We start from the raw sequence: 17071 nt of genomic DNA, 5'->3' as shown, positions 1-17071 counted from the left end.
ATAATGATATTGTCTCGAAATACGTGATTTAGTAAATAGAAAGGAAAACAAATTGACCATAAGAAATATGAAACCCTTTTGGCTGATATGTGTGACATTAACCAGATTAATGAGACACGCGATCTTCCTCGTTCCTGTTTTCCTGAAGCTAAAATAACTAGTTTCGCTATTCAGTCCTATGAAACTAAAACGCTTTTATTCCTTGATGCATATGAAGGTGTAGAACTAAATAACATTAGCTCCTAAGTTTTTTGTTACTTTTCACAAGTTATCAAGATGTTCTGTTTTACATTTGTTAATGTTACTCCTTTAGGAATATGTTTGTGGTAGCTCTGGCGCAGCTGATTGCCGCCCAATTTTCCATAACTCTCTTATCTTTTGGCAAAGTATCTAAATAAGTACCTGAAGGTAACTATCCTTTCCCCAGCCTGCAGTTTAATGAGGCCTTGTAGCATGTATCTTTCTTACAATTTCCAATATGGTATATAAATCCCTTGATTGCCTCCAAGAATTTAGTATAATTGGGCACGAGTTAGTGCTGCCTTTGACCACTTTAATCATGAGACCCAAGTTTTCCAAATAAATGTAAACAGATGGGAATAGAAGGTGAATCTTTTTTTCAGTATCTTTATTGAAAATTTAAGTACTAATAGATTGCAAAGACTAGTTGTTGATGGGTATCATAGTAGTTATAGGAATGTAATATGTGGTTTTCTTCAAGGAAGTATTCTCGGCCCATTACTTTTTATATCATACACATATGAGGTCTGTCCTGGAAAACAAGTTTGTTGGATGTGCAGATGATGTTCCTCTCATTTCATCAATTCCATCTCTCAAATGGGCCTATTGTTGTGACCTCCTTACTAGAGATCTAGGTAAAATTATTGCATGGTGCAAATCATGTGGGACAATAGCTCCACAATATCCAAATACTTGCATTGACAATGTCTCCAGTTCATTTACAATTCTATTTGTGATTCTTGATTGCAAAATTTCATTTTGAGAAACCCATCCAGTCTGTTTCTTCTTTCATTGAACAAATAAGTTGCCTATTGAGAAAGTCTTAAGAATGTTTTAATTCTTTCATTCTACCTTGTTTCGAGTTTTGTTCTCATTTGGTCTTTATTTTACTTTGTTGGATAGGAACTTACGTTTTACTAAATTCCCTTATTCATGATCCTGATATCAGTCTGTAGCACCGTCGTCAAGTTACTTCTTTGTTCATTTTTCATAATATCATAATTTCGACCATCCTTTGCATTCAGATCTTGTAAGACTGTAATATCCTGTATATAGTACTAGGTATGCAGTTAATTCTAACAATCTTACCTTCTTCACTACATATTATTCAACACTACATATTATTCTTGAAGTTTTAACCCAGCTATGACCAGATGGTGGAATGAATTTCCCAGTCTATTTGTTGAATCGGTGGAACTTCATAAGTTCGAACCTATTGCAATTTTTTTCCTTCTTTTTTTGATAACTCCCGTGTAAAAGTTTATATATTACTGATATATTTTAACGTTGTTACTGATCTTGAAATATTCTATTTTTTTTTCTATTCTCATATATAGTTTAATCGTTATTCATATATTTCCTTTCCTCCCTGATCTACTTTGCTGTTGGAACCCTCGGGCTTCTGTCATTTTACTTTTCCAAATTGGGTGGTAGCTTGGCGAATAATAATAATAATAATAATAATAATAATAATAATAATAATAATAATAATAATAATAATAATTTTTTTTTTTTTTTGCAAGACGCGAAGAATTGGTAACTTAAATAATATACACATTGTCTATCTTTGATGCCTAGGAACTGACAGTCATGGAGGATTGAATTGATGAATAAGAATCTTGAAAAAGAATTTTCATTGCTTACACGTAGCCTACACACACACACACACACACACACACACTGTTAAAGACATGTATAAATTCACATGTATCCAGTCTTAAGTTGCATCTAATTTATCAAATTTTGGTGTATCACAACTTTCCAAGGAGGTAAACGACGCTTGGCAGAGAGTAGTAGTAGATAAACAGGCAGAGAAAATTTCATGTTTACTTGTATTCTAAACCTGTAGGTTTGGTCACAATTATCTGTTCGTTCATTTTATGGCGGTGAAAGCTAATCTTTATTTTTAATTTGATTCAACAAATACACAACCTTCTTACTAATTTCAGAAATATAGCGAACACCCCCAGTTGGCGCAAAATCGCCAGTCATTTGCAACACTGACTTTTCAGACTGCCAGACATGGCGTATTTCGACGTTATTTGAGATGCCAGTTACCAGTTTTCATATGATAGACTTCTTCCTTCAGTTTCGAAATAGAAGTTTTCCTTGAATAACCGCAAGGGTGTCTCAAAGAAATATCAATATTAGATTGTGATCGACATTTAGCAATTGAATATTAGGGCCTAAATTAAATAATTTCTCGAAGAGATTGTTTCTGTGGCAATAGCAGTAGGCAAGAAAGAAATTTTGTCCTAACATTTTTACATACGATATATTAATGTTTTCATAGGGTTCCAAGTTATGATTTGCAATGATTCTAACAGTCTGTTCCAACAGGTTAACGATGCGAGTTATTTTATAAAGACAGGCTTCAGCATCTTCGAATCAATGTGTGAATTGTCGTAAAAACATAATGATTTGAAAATATATAGATAGAAACCAACTAACCAACTAAACGTTGTAGGCTATCCCCTAATTCACACGTGTTAGATGTTGACATCTAAAGAGTTGCCTATTAGCTTAAAATGTATTAAATAACATTATGATGTTATAAACAATGTATAGCAATAACATTCTATTGAGTGACGCCATCTTTGCGATTTCATTCTTTAATTCGAAAAGTTCAACTTAAACGAGATCAACAAAGTAGTGAGATAAGTAGCTACTTGGCAATCGCAACATCATCCGATGCTGACGGTATCGGTAGGGTGACTATTATTCAAAGCACAGCCTCTTTGTCCCGGGTAAGAGATGGGCTTTCAAGAAAGCCTTTGTCCTTAGCGGAGTTGTATTTTCGACGTTTTTAGTGCAGTAGCGAAGCCTACACACCAGTGAGTGGTGTTGGTCATGTTATTAACACGTGTTCAGCTATAGAGCGATCAATGATAGAATACAAACGTTTTCTATGATGAAGAGAAATTAAGGTAGACTCAAATATTTGTCTGGCCTTCAAACATACGGTCAATGACATTGTTAGCGGTTTTTTTTCCAACTCATAGTTGTACTTCTTTCAAGATTTCATGAATGATGAAAACATAAGCAGTTTTTGATTACAACTATATACGCGAATAACAAGATTAGAGCTTACAATAATTCTAACAAACAAAATGTCAGCAAAAAAAAAAATGTTACAAGTTAGAGATGATATTTTTTTCACGTGTGCGCATACAATACGTATGTATATCAATACATGTATGCATGCGCATAACACCGTAGTTGATTAGTTTTGAATTGAGGGTAGACTTTATTTTCCATTAGGGTTTATCATGCTTAATCACAGGATGTCAATAAAGTCTAGCTGAATATTTTACCATCACTAAACATAATAATTTCATATTGATTTCATGTAAAATAAATCTACAATTTAAGTAGTTTGAATTAGAATCTGACTGGAATTTGCCACTGCTAGGCCTATCGTTCGTCCTTGCCTATTAGAATGAGCACTTTTACTTAATATTCCCATTTTGTCTACATAAGGATTATCCTAGTACAAGCTAGTATGTTTATGCCTATTTTTAATACGCCTCTTTATTTCAAAACTCACGTTCCCTAATGGGAAGGAGTTTATAGAGAGCGCCGTGACCTGCATCTCCGGATTTTTTTTTTTTTTTTTTACTGTAAATTCGTTTCTTCTGTTATTCTTTTATAGACGTCCAACTTCAACTTTCTCTCGTCTCAGTTTTTGCTCCTCTTAAAAGATCAAATATTTCGGACATGTTCTTTTGGGTCCTACTGACTTAGTGGTCTGATTTAACCTTATAATCATGTGATTGAGAGAGAGAGAGAGAGAGAGAGAGAGAGAGAGAGAGAGAGAGAGAGAGAGAGAGAGAGAGAGAGAGATGCATTCCTTATATTTTTTGTTTTGTATTGTTTTGTTCAAGAGTTAATCAAATATCCCATTTTATTCACCATGAATATATCTGGTTTGAGGTATGATGTCCAATAAATCTCTGAGACACATTTCGTAATTCCTGAAGCTGTTTAAATGTCTATCGTAAATATATTTACAAATTTTTAAAAAAGGTGAGAAATCATCTGACTTCAGTATGAAAACATTAAAATAGTCTGGCTCTAAATTACATATTTATTTTATTTATTTATTTATTTATTTTATTTTATTTTCATTTTTTTTCTTGTGTCGGCAATGAACATTGTATTCCATATCTTCTACCAACGGATAAACTCATAGAACGTTTCAAAGTACAAATGTGATTTCAGATTCAGATTGGTTAATGACCAGAGATTTTGTATTAAAATGTGTGCCTTATAATGGTTTAAGTGATTAAATGGAAAAATTATGGCATCAAGCTATATATATATATATATATATATATATATATATATATATATATATATATATATATATATATATATATATATATATATATATATATATATATATATATATATTAATGAAACGGTATCTTCAGATATTTAGATTTCCCTTTTACTTTTTCAGCTATGGTTGTAGCTTAGCTAGTATTAATAATAATAATAATAATAATAATAATAATAATGATAATAATAATTAGTTTCGAAGTGGCCTAGAAACTTAATAATCCCCCATTCTGAGCTCGTGAAAATAGTGAATTGTAAACACCTGACCACTTGAAGAAAGAGTTGGAGGACTACACTCTTATGTATGTTTACTACCTATAGTCATATCAGAATTAGTTTTAATCAGTTCTAACCACCTACCTGATAATGTTTGTTACTGGGAGACAAACATTTGGCCATAGGGGTAAGCGGCCATAGAGTTCTATTTCTGAAGTTCGATATAACGTAAAGTGATAAAGGCTCAATGTACATTTACTTCAGTCCTGAGACCGTTGCTTTAGACCACGAGACAGATGCGGGGAGGTTTAGGTGGCCAAGGCAGAATTGGCTGCAAGTGGAGCAGAAAAAAAAGATAAATGCATGAGTGTCAATTTCATTCAATCTACCTCAGGAACACTTTCATACATGTTGGCTTGTATAGTTTTCCAAATTTGTCGATGCTAGGAATACTAATAATAAACAAAAGACCATATTTATTTTTGACGACACAGGAGCTACCTACAGTACATCTTTCAGGTAAAAGAAATCAAATTAAACCTCATCTTATTTCATCAGTAAGCCATAATATCAGATTGATTGCATTATCTTATGTTGAATTGTGAAGCATGCTTATGACACAATAGCGCAACTCAAGTCCGACCATTATAAAATCAAGGTGGGGTGTAGTCGAGCCGGGGATACACCGGTGCCTTGCTGTCTAAATTTAAACAAGCGTGGCGACAATTATCTGATTTAGGTAAAAAACGTTACAGATAAGTAAGAAAACAATGATACAATATTTACCTTAAGCAAAGGCCATTAGGCACCCATTCAGGGTAATTAGGTTCAATTCATAATTTTGGTGTTCTCTTCTCCCGAGTCGAGGACACATTACTTTGATTGAAATGCATTTGAATTTGCATTTGCATATTTATAGAGGTGCAGGGTTAATTTGAGAACTTGTAGGTATATAAGTCTGGATAATCATTCCACTCCCTAGATAGGCGAGACTTTAGGACACTTATGGATGGAGCACTGACTGTGGCCTGACTAAGATTGCTCCACAAGCCAACAACCCTTGCTGAGAAAAATTATCCACCGATTCCCCGCTGGTGCTGGATCTGTAGTTTCCTGTCGTGAGCCCTGGTTGTGGTGGACAGGGATGACTTGAACATTTGGTTCCCACGTACGCTGCATCCGCACGCTGTCACCAAAACTCTAGAGTTGGTAGCCCAAGGTACCCCAGTCGCTCATTGTTCCAAGAGCCAGTAACCCTTGCTGAGAAGAATGATCCCCTGATTCCCCAAAAGTGCTGGATCTGCAGTTTCCTGTCGTTACGCCTGACTGTGGTGGACAGGGACAACTTAAACATTTGGTTCCCGCATACACTGCAGGGACGGACACTATGTCCAACACTATGTCCGCACGCTGTCTCTGAACCTCTAGAATTGGTAGCCCAAGTCACTCCAGTCGCTCATTATATGGTAGGTGAAATAGACCGTGTACTAACTGAGTGGCTCTTCTCTGGAGCTGCTGAAGTGTGTCCTTGTCTCTCTTCAGCTTGGGGCTCCACATAACTGAGGCATACTCCAAGTGTGGTCTGACTAGGCTCTTGAACAGGCAAGCAAAGGTATGCCTAATTGCACCCAATATCTAGTTGGCCATATTTATCTGCTTTTTTGTATTTGGAGAACGACAATATCCGGTCAATAGTGACGCCGAGATCCTTCTCTTCCTCTGCCTCCATGTGGCGTCATTTGTCAGTGGCAATGGCATATTGGTGTCCCGGGTTATTGCTGCCCATTCCTGCATCTGAGCTAGGTTTACCTGAAGGTCACATCTCTCAGGGTTCAGATCTGACAGGACTTCATAAATTTTGGTATTGTCAGCAAACATTAGGATCATGTTGTCCAGAAGGTCCGGTATGTCACAAACAAACATCGAGAACAGCAACAGGCCCAAGAATGAGCCCTGGGCATACCGCTGGCCATCCCCTCCCACTCAGAGTTCACACCCTCAACCATGACCCTCTACAGCCTGCTAGTGAGGAAGCTCCTCATCCAGTTTGACACATTGTCGATTATACCGAGGGACTGGAGTTGGTTCAACAGATGTATGTGACAAATGCCTTAGCATAGTCCAGAAATACAATGACTACTGGGAGGTTATGACTGAGAGCTTTGGTCCATACATCCAGTGTTTCCAAGAGGTTGGTGGTTGTTGACTATATCTGGATGAAACCGTGCTGTTGAGTGCAGAGGAGATTGTTATGTCGTAGACTCTAGGTCCAGTATGTCTCCCGAGATGAATCTTTCCATGTGTTTCCATAGGATCTGTAGTTGGCTGGTATATTCTTATTACCCTTCTTGTATATGGTGATTACAGTGGCTAACTTCGAGTGGCGAGGAGCCACCCCATTAGCTAGGCTTTTTTTTTAACAGTATGGTGAAAGGGAAAGATGATGCTAGCCATTTCCCACAGAACTCAAGGGTGCAGCTGGTCTGGTTCAGGTGATTAATAGGTCTTCAGGGCTTCAATCTTCTTTATAAAAGCGATCCTCTGTGATGTTTATAGAAAATGCTTGATGTATGTTTTTGTTTGTGAGGCTGGATAAGTAGGGTAGGTCCTCATGTGTGAATATATTTGTGTACTGCCTGTTCAGTACATTAGCCTTAGATTGGTTATCCAGGTATATTAAAAGAAATTAAACTTGTAATGTACGAGGCATGTGTAAAACAATAAAGAAATGTGGCATACATATTTTAGTGTTGCAGTTTTATTACGATAGGCTGTGGAACACGTGTTCACCGTTGTTGTATATATGAACTGTGTGTAATGAATGGGTCATTTTGATGGAAGGTAATAAGCAAATTTAATATTGAAGATCAGACAAGCCACAAGACTCAATAGCGAAAGAAGCCAGCAACAGTTTTTTAAATATTTTCCTGTACTCATGACAGGCTGGCAGTATACACTACTATTAACTTTGTGTTGACACAGATAGCTCAGCAACTCGCCTGCATCTATATAGCCAAGTAATAAAAATTGCCTTTAATGTAAGCCAGTATTTTCTGCAGGAGAAGTAGTATGGAGGAATTCTCAGTGATATTTCAGAGGAAATTAATTGAACATCTACATGAACACACAGAGAGAGAGAGAGAGAGAGAGAGAGAGAGAGAGAGAGAGAGAGAGAGAGAGAGAGAGAGAGAGAGGAATGAAAATTATTGTTGATGTTCATGCTGTAAGTAATATCTCACTTACATCATTTACTTTATGATAGTATGTGGTATTCACACAGAGACATATACACACATTTCATTCTTGGTGACACAACATACAGATTTGGCGCCTCATTAAGATAGCATAGGCTGAAACATGGCACCATCATGTAAGGGGATATCCCTGGATTGACCCCTCTAAATCTTGGTTTTAGATTGGTGGGACTATAATATTACTGTAAAACTAATGTCGAGTCAGTATATTTGAATATACAGAAAAACAAACGATAAAGAAGAACAAATCGCTGCCAAATCAGAGACTAAGCCCAGCTGTTTATCGTTTAATTTAGTCGACAGTGAACAGTCTGTTGATGTGTATTTTTGTGAAATGAGAGTCTTCCAAAAGCTTGTTAGGAAGGTAATTATGAATATGATATCAACCTCACGATATACTTTTTGAATACTTTGGAAAACTTCTAAGCTGTAAGGTAGGGTTGTCACTAATACCCATGATCCTTCCATTGGCTCCTGGTCTTATTGAGCCCCATTTTCTCTAGTACCAGATCCCTTCTCTGTCAGTGATTGGTCCTTTTCAGGCTAGTTGTCAGGTGGATCTTGAACATCAAACACCCCAGGGGGTTTCCTTTTTATCATGTTGGTCTATCTACTGGTCTTCCTTATTGCTGTTCCACTCATTACCAAACTAGGGTGAACTTTAGTCTTTCCTTGATAACCTTGGATTATCCTTCGTAAGCTGGTAGAGCCGTCAATGCACCTCAAGCGGTGCACTGTAGTTATAACTGAAGGGCCTGTGCAGCGACCTTTAGTCTTCTAGCTGCACCAACGTTTTACTCTTCAACCTCACCTCTATTCCTGCTTCCTATCTTTCATCTTGCTGCCGGCATCTCAAACTGTTACATCACAGTGCAACTGTAAGGGTTTTCACCAGTTTCATTCGTTGATCTTTGTACTTTATTACATTTGCTCTCTGAATCGCTATCTGTCTATACAACCACTAAACCTTCTTTTCACCGTCTTGATACAGCACTGAATCACCTTGTGATTCAAGCGCCTGGTTGTCTGATTAATATAGACAAACTAAAATAAATAATCTTCCACTGCTAACCTGAATATACTACATTTCAACAACATTAGGAGCTTCAAGCACCTGCACAACAGACTCATAAGTAGTACATTGAACCCTCCTGTTGAATTTTATGATTTTATTATTATTATTATTATTATTATTATTATTATTATTATTATTATTATTATTACCATACTAAATGTTAAAGCATTTTAATCAAATCATTCTAAAATCTTATTAGCTTACAAAAAAAAAAATCATGTTATAGAATTTCCAATTGTAAAAACTAGTAACGAGAAGAGAGAAAATAAATAACTACCAACTTAGAAAACTTCTTTAACTAGCAATGTGTCACAAAATCAAAAGAAAAGTAACTTCATGCGATCCTTTTCGTTAGCAACATAAGTTCAGTCCTTCTCAGTACCAGCATGGACTCCCTGAAACTATGAACCACAGCATCAATACCATTATTAGAAAGTCTGCTCCAAAGTTTTACATTGCTTTGAATGAAAGGCCTCTTGTTCGTTGGTTCTTTATCAAATAAGTAGGCTTGTGTCACCAAGAGCTTTGCTAAATAACAGCTCGTAATTGATGGTTTAGTTTTAAAACTAATAAGTAGTTTGGTACAGAACTCTGCACTCAGACCAACCAGTCGAGATGAGACCTCTGGTGATGGGCCCTATGACAACTGGGCACTCAGAGTGGCACGTTACAGAACGTAGATGGCGATGCTCTAAAAATGATTAACATACATTAGTTGGTTTTTATGACAGAGGAACTAATGCAATAGTAGAAGGCCGAATAGTGCCTGGAAACTAGTTAACTTTTATTTATGGTTTAAATCACAGTTACCATGTCTAAAGAAAAAAGGAGACCACCACCTATGAGCAATGGCTTCTGAAAAATAAGGATCCCCAAAGGCGGCTAATATCGATATATAGGATCAGTAATCCAATAAATAGGACAAAAGAGCTATAGTATGTTATGTAATTTCCTCATCTCTATAGACTTAGTAATTCGTACTGGAAACACTTAGCTGTTTGGCAGTGTTGAATATGGTAGAGTTGAAGGAAACATTAATATAGACATTTATAAAAATCATGCGTTATTCATGCTACATAGATTACGAGGGAATTCTGCCTAAGGCTTGCTAAAAATAAGTTTTTTTTAGTTTATACTCATATGTCCCCAACTGAGAAACTTGCTGATCATTCCAGTTCTTTGTTAATCGGGACAATAACTTTAGTCATTTTTTGTGGAAGCAAGTAACTGCGATATTTGTAACACCGTCTGTATTTTGTACTACCTCATTTTCAATACTAACAATCATATCATGAGTAATGATTAAATACACAAAGGTTCCAGTGGAATACTCGAAGGAACGCCAAAAGAGATGGATCCGCTCACCTGAAACACCATAAAAACGTGGTTTATTCAACTAATGATGAAATCAAGCAAGCAGAGCTTGATCCCTAAAAGGTTAAGTGTTTATGTGAAAGCTATATAGTTAAAGCAGTCGAATGCAGCATTAGAATGGCTTAGCTTTGATTCCAAGATTTAATTGCTGCCAAAAAAAGCATTATTCTCGAGGAAAAAGCTAAATTTCTACGTCTGGAAAAAATATGATCATTACTACCCAAGTTACAACCCTTGTTGGAAAAGCAGACTTCTACAAGCCCAAGGGCTTCAACGGGAAAGTAGCCCAGGAAGGAAAGGAAAGTATGGAATAGTTTATAAACTATACATAAGTAATGAATAAAAGATATAAAATATTTTTCAAGATTAGTAGCAACGTTAATATAGATCATCATATATAAACCTTAAAACGAAACTTATGTTAACCTGTTCAACAGACAAGAATTTACAAAAAGTTTAAGCTTCATGATTTTTACTACCTCAACCACCGATTAGGAATATCGTCCCACAATCTAGTCATATATATATATATATATATATATATATATATATATATATATATATATATATATATACATATATATATATATGTGTGTGTGTGTGTGTGTGTATTCTCTCTTAGTAGAGATTTCAATAGTTTTCATCAAGAGATATCAGTAAAGCTCCACAAGTCGGTTCGATTTCTTTATGGAATGCAAGTTAGCATTAATTTAAAGCACATTTGCAGCTGTCTAATCACATTCTATTACATCCCAGTTTGCACCAGAATTTAATCCAGAAGTTTTTCCTCATTTTGTAACTTAAAATATATTGACAGATTGAGGTGACTATCACCATATTACAACTGACAGAGATGTCCATATACTTAGATTGTAGCCCTAATTTTAGTGGGGAGAAGAGTACCAATAGTGTACCTCAGATGGTACACTATGTCTCCATAGCTGCCCCAACTTCTCAACCTTCTACTTTACCTCAGCTTTGCTTTCTTTCTTCCTCCTTGCAGCTCAGCCTCTTTTAACTACTACTACTGAGTACAAATCCTTCATTTTTTTTCACAGTGTCACTTTGTCGTTGAATGTCTCCTTGGCCGCCATTTGGCTCAAGATTCAAGAATCAAATAAATTCAGATTAAATTTAGCCTTAATAATGTCTGATAAATAAGAGAAAAATCTCTTAAGGTGGAGACATCTTCTCAAGCCCTTTCATTCTTAAAGGAAATTGGAAAGAGTCATTGTTTCTGGGTTCTAATAAACTCCAGATATGTATGCAATATAGTTTTACCGGAACTACAACTCTAGAAGTTTGCTTCAGACTTATTTCCTAAAAAAGGAAAAATTGGAAACATGATAATGATGGTGAAAAAACGTATCCTAAGGCCTTCTATTGTTTGATATTCAGTAGTTCATTACAAATATATCTATCAAAATTAGATGAATGGTTAAATTTAAGTTCATAGTTGCTTGAAATCATCATGACTGTCCTGAAAAATACGAATGTAATAGATTCACCAACAGCAGTATCTACAGTACACTAACAATATTTTTCCAGGACAAGAAAAACCAATGAACTCTGAAACAGATATAAAATCCTGAGTTAAGCAAGTTGACAGTTAGAACCCATAAACTTTATAAATCAAAAGTAGCTTTCCTGGACTACCACACCAAGTTGGAAAGATCACGGATGATGATTTTAATACATTAAAGTAAAAAGAAAAATAGAATAAGAAAAAATGTGCAATAAGGAAAGCATGTTTCTGAAAACCCATCAAACATTTTCTCTGTGATTACATTGTTCACAGGTCTTTGGAAAAATCATACTAAGCAGCGATGTTTGTAGTTTTTCCGATACTTATGAGTATGCAAATATTCTTGTGTATTTTACAAAAGATTTTGAATATATCAATGAAGTAATGCTATAGTTTATGATCAGACAATTCATTGCATACTTAATCCCTTAATTATGGTATGTGTTTAATCTAACTAATTCAGTTAAGGCTGAGGAATTTATCAAGGATTTTCAGTTCACTCCTTTTGGTTAAAGGGAAACATTTTATGTGGAAATATGGAATCAGAAGATGTTAAGCGTTTAAAGTATTTAGGTTCAACAGCAACTGTTGAATATGGATAAGAGTAGGTTAAATGAACGATAGTAACCAATGTACATGAAAATTCATGCCTATATTTTTGGCTCCCTTTCTAACGGAAACCCTAGATTTAAAATTACATATTACTATAGCTGACCAGTTATTACATAGAGATGTGAGACAGAAACAGGCGGGAGCAGGAGCAGTGGCTGGAGGTACCGAGAAAGGTATTCTTGGGAGCATATTCAGGCCTGTACAATGCTTGACGCTGAGTAGCTAGAAGACATGAAGGCAGTACTGTATCGAGACAAGAAAAATGACTGGATACCTTCAATAATTTATATAAGAAAAAGGACACGTGGCCGGGACAAGTGGCTAGAATGTATAAGATAATGCTAGCGAGTGTAGCAATAAGAAGGTAACCAGGAGGAAAGAAGCCTCCAGGAAGACCACAGATGAGATGAGATGAGATTGCTTGTGGTACAAAATGGTGGAGGCTTCTTGACGAGGCATCATGGAGCCAGGAAGTCGCAAACAGGTGGAGTGAGTGAGAGACTGTAAGCTAACAATATAGGCCTACTCTTGAAATTAAGTGGAATTCTATATACACACATACATAAAAGCTTTGTAAGGAATGTTAAATAAAAACTTATGTTTATTAAAGAAAATGTATATAATTTTTACTATATTAAAGCTATAATAGGGAATGTTGCATATTACATACTAATGACATAATCTCAAAATATAAATATAAAATTCCTATGAACTATAACCTAAGAGATGTAAAGTATATATAAATTACAAATTTATAAAGACTGACAATATGCAGACTGTGCGAAATATAATAAACTAAACCTAAAATACTGAGAGGTGTTTTGGGCGTTCGATAAAAATATATATAATCTATCTGGACAGTGTGAGTATTGGAGCATGGTGAGGTTGGGTTTTTCTCTCCTCTTGGATTTTCCTCTGCTCGATTTTCTTGACTGGAACAACACTGGGTGTGAGAGACAGCCCAATGCTCTTCAAGAATGTCAAGACATTCCTCTCATACTCCTCTGGATGTTTCATGCGGTGTGTCACATGCTTTGTGTCATTCCAGCAATTTTTGTATACCTGTGAAATAAGGTAATGAGTATTTGGGGGTACAGGTGCTTCAATAATGATTTACCAAACAGCTATTTCACAGTAGATTTAAGTTTAATTGACTTTGGCTGTATTAAATGAGGCTTAAATGAGTGTGAAAAAAAAAAATTTAGCTAGAAACTTCAAGTCGGACTTATCGAATGATGTGAATGCATTCCCAATTTTGTTATGTGGATTAATTCTTATTGGGAAAGATGTCATTTAATTCTAAGGTCAAATATTGCTGTCGTTATTCCTCTTCAAATTATATATATATCACTAAATTACAGCAGCCTCCTTGTCAGAAGGTTTAATTCCATTCACTTTTCCAACTGTAAAATTAGCCACAGATTTTGAAGAAAATTACCGATTCTTAAGTTTATATAAAAAGCGAATAGCATAAAATACTACTGGACCTTTGTTAATACCATTGTGTTTGGCAGTAGCAATAAGAAAAAAAAATCAAATAGATTAAAATTTCTAGAAAGTACTATGAGAAAACCAACTTATTTTCTTACAGGATAACCGAGGGACTTCCACATGTCATGGGCTTTGAAGACCATGCTGGGTGGTGATATCGGGTCAGCCTCTGATGCAAAGAAAAGCCCTGGAGTACCCATGTAATTCTTGTGGAATTGTACGCTGGCTCTTTCGTAATAGACGGTCACAGAATCGTATCTGTATTGCAAGTACCATCTGCAAAAAATACAAAAGAAATAATCAGGTAAGAGATTTGTTTTCTAGATATACTGCTTGCTGTCATCTCTGAGCATTTTATTTACTGTATTCTACCATGCATATTTCACACCGGTTTTTCGTCAGTAGTTTTAATTTAAAGTTTCTGGACCACATACTACCCCATGGATGTTAGAGACAAAGAAGGGGGTGTAGGCATTGGAAGGAGGTGAAATTGATTATAAATATTTGAATGGAAATTATTTGCCATTTCCCAAAAAAGTTTAAAGGAATGTTAATTGCATGCTTTTCTCTCTTCCTTTTTTATCTAAGGGGAAGTTTCTGTAATTCTTCAACACACTCTTTCTACTCTGCTCTTGTATCATACCATTATCCTTTGTTCTCTCTTAAATGACTTTTCCACACAGAAAACTGTCAATTCTTTAACTATAATTTTTGTGATTAACCGAGATCATTTGCCTTTGCTTTATATTCTGAGGTAAATTCCCTATAATAGTGAGATAAAAGTTCTTAGAAAAAATCTGGTCCAAGAGGAAGACCACCAATCTTCCAAAGGCAAACTTACTCTATCGCCTTTTGGATGACATCCTGCAGTGGCTTCGAGTCCGTAACGGATCTTGCAACGCCAATGGGGGTCCCGGCAACGTCGACCACACTGTCCCAGATTTGCCCAACAAATCTGTCAAGGAGGTGTCCGTGTTTCTCAAAATCTTTCTCGACCTGTTGGGAAAAGTAGATTGGTTTTAATCCAGTTATAATTAATGAAATCACTAAGGAGATCTTAATGCATAAGAATTGTGCTTTATTCATAAATTGATCTTAAGACATAAAATTTTGTCTTTCAAGGCCAACACCCCATTACAACTAGATATGTTTCTAAAGATTGAAATTTGAAGGATGGTTAATCAAAGAAGAAGATTATGCCTTTGATGATTCCTTGAACAAAATCATACGAGACATTCCATCCAGTAAGATTACAGGCTGCCTGAATAGGAAATAATTGTACTGGTATAATAAGTAAAAAGTTTCAACTTTGATAGGTATGTTGTTTATCACTTCCACAGCAGCTTAGAGAATTCATGATTTTGGTAAACCATTGATTTACGAAAATATCATGTAACTAAAATTTATTCACTACTTTGAGCCACAAAGGAAAGAGAAAGACGCATGAGTGCAAGGTATTTTCATGATATGCTAAGATCATCCACACATAATAGAGAGGTTTAAGTCATCTAGAGTAGCTAGAAGTAAAAGGAAATGTTCTCATTGAACAATTATCTTCTCAATTACCAGCGAAAACTCCTTTGACCCCGCGTGTATAATTGAATGAGCTTAAGGAGACCATAAACAATGATTAATAGTCTTTGAAGACGTTTTGGTAAGTGTCCCTCAATTATAACTACCTGCGTGTGCCAGAGGGATCTACCTGAGAAACTGTGTTAATCTATTTGTGGATGTGGAAAATGCATTCGACAGAGTAGGGTTGTGTAATTAGATGGTGATTGAGAAGGCAGCGCAAACCATATAGAGTGAGTAAGTTGGGATAACCACTTTACAGTTTGTCATAGAAATGGGGTAGGCTGCAGGAAACGGCATGCAAATGACCCAGTGTTAAGAATGATAATCTGAGGAAGATGTGGTGGAAAGGTTTAAAAGATGAAAGTGTGGAATAGTGATTAGGAGAATGAAAATCAGTGTAAGCAAAACAAAGAACATGATGACTGGAAAGGAAGAAAATGAAGCAGTACAATCAAGAAAGATGTCATGCGTTGGTTGTGGGAAAGGTGTGAGGGTGAACTTTGGACAGTGTGCCCAATGTAACAGATGGTGTCATAGCAGATGCTTTGGATTACAGAACCTAATAGAGCAAGAGATTTCAGAAATCCAAGGTGTATAACTGGAGCATATGGAGAAAACTGACGTTGAGGATCCTATTGTGATAGATGGGTGGGTCTAAGTATTGGTAAAGCAATTTCTATTAATTTTGAGGCACACTGCACTGGGAAATAGGAGATGAAAGAGCAGTAAGAAAGAGTAACGGCAGTATGGATTAAATTGATGGAGGTTGCCAGTCTACTGTAAATAATGAAGTTTCATTTGTCGAGAGAGCAAAGGCTTTACTACTATATGCAACAGAATCATTGGTACTAACAAAGAAAATGGAAGAAACTGAGAAGAGTGGCCTTACACTATAATGTTAAGATTCATAGCTGGAGTGCAATGAGATCATAGCACCAACAAGGAATTGTCGAAAATATGTTTTGAGCGGAAGCTAAAGACTGAGAACTCAAGATTGAGATGATTGGGACATGGTGATGATAAGGGGTGAGGAATAATGTCAGAAAAGTAGTAAATATAGAAGTGGCTGGATGAAGACCTGTAGGAATGCCCATGAAATTGTGGCAAAAGGTGAAATATAAAGGTCCAGTCCTGATGATAGTTCGGAAGACAAAATGCACGATAGAAGGCAATTTAGAGAGCCCAATCACGTTTAACCTCGTAAAATATGGAAGAGCTGACGTAAATACATTTTTAATGATGATGATGAATGCTACAACTGTTCTATACTTACAGTACTGAGTTGTGACGGACTAATGTAGTTATATTGCTGTAACAAGATGGAATAAAGATCACGAAAGGTCTTGCACTCTTGAAAACATGGATATG

General features: G+C 35.8%; 1 protein-coding gene across 3 annotated transcripts in view; it reads right to left on the bottom strand.

The window, feature by feature from the left end:
* Positions 1-13263: 13263 nt before the first annotated feature.
* The window catches only part of LOC137640647 (uncharacterized), a 22768-nt gene continuing 18960 nt past the window's right edge, over positions 13264-17071 (bottom strand). For all 3 annotated transcript variants that reach the window (XM_068373142.1, XM_068373143.1, XM_068373144.1), the window contains exons 6-8: positions 14970-15124; positions 14227-14404; positions 13264-13699 (exon numbers count right to left, since the gene is read on the bottom strand). In XM_068373142.1, the coding sequence (XP_068229243.1) occupies positions 13487-13699; positions 14227-14404; positions 14970-15124 (546 nt within the window). In that variant the 3' untranslated portion in view covers positions 13264-13486. The remainder of the gene's footprint in view (positions 13700-14226; positions 14405-14969; positions 15125-17071) is intronic.

Source organism: Palaemon carinicauda, chromosome 5, assembly GCF_036898095.1.
Source record: "Palaemon carinicauda isolate YSFRI2023 chromosome 5, ASM3689809v2, whole genome shotgun sequence".
Taxonomy (NCBI): domain Eukaryota; kingdom Metazoa; phylum Arthropoda; class Malacostraca; order Decapoda; family Palaemonidae; genus Palaemon; species Palaemon carinicauda.
This window is presented reverse-complemented; position numbering and strand designations above follow the sequence as displayed.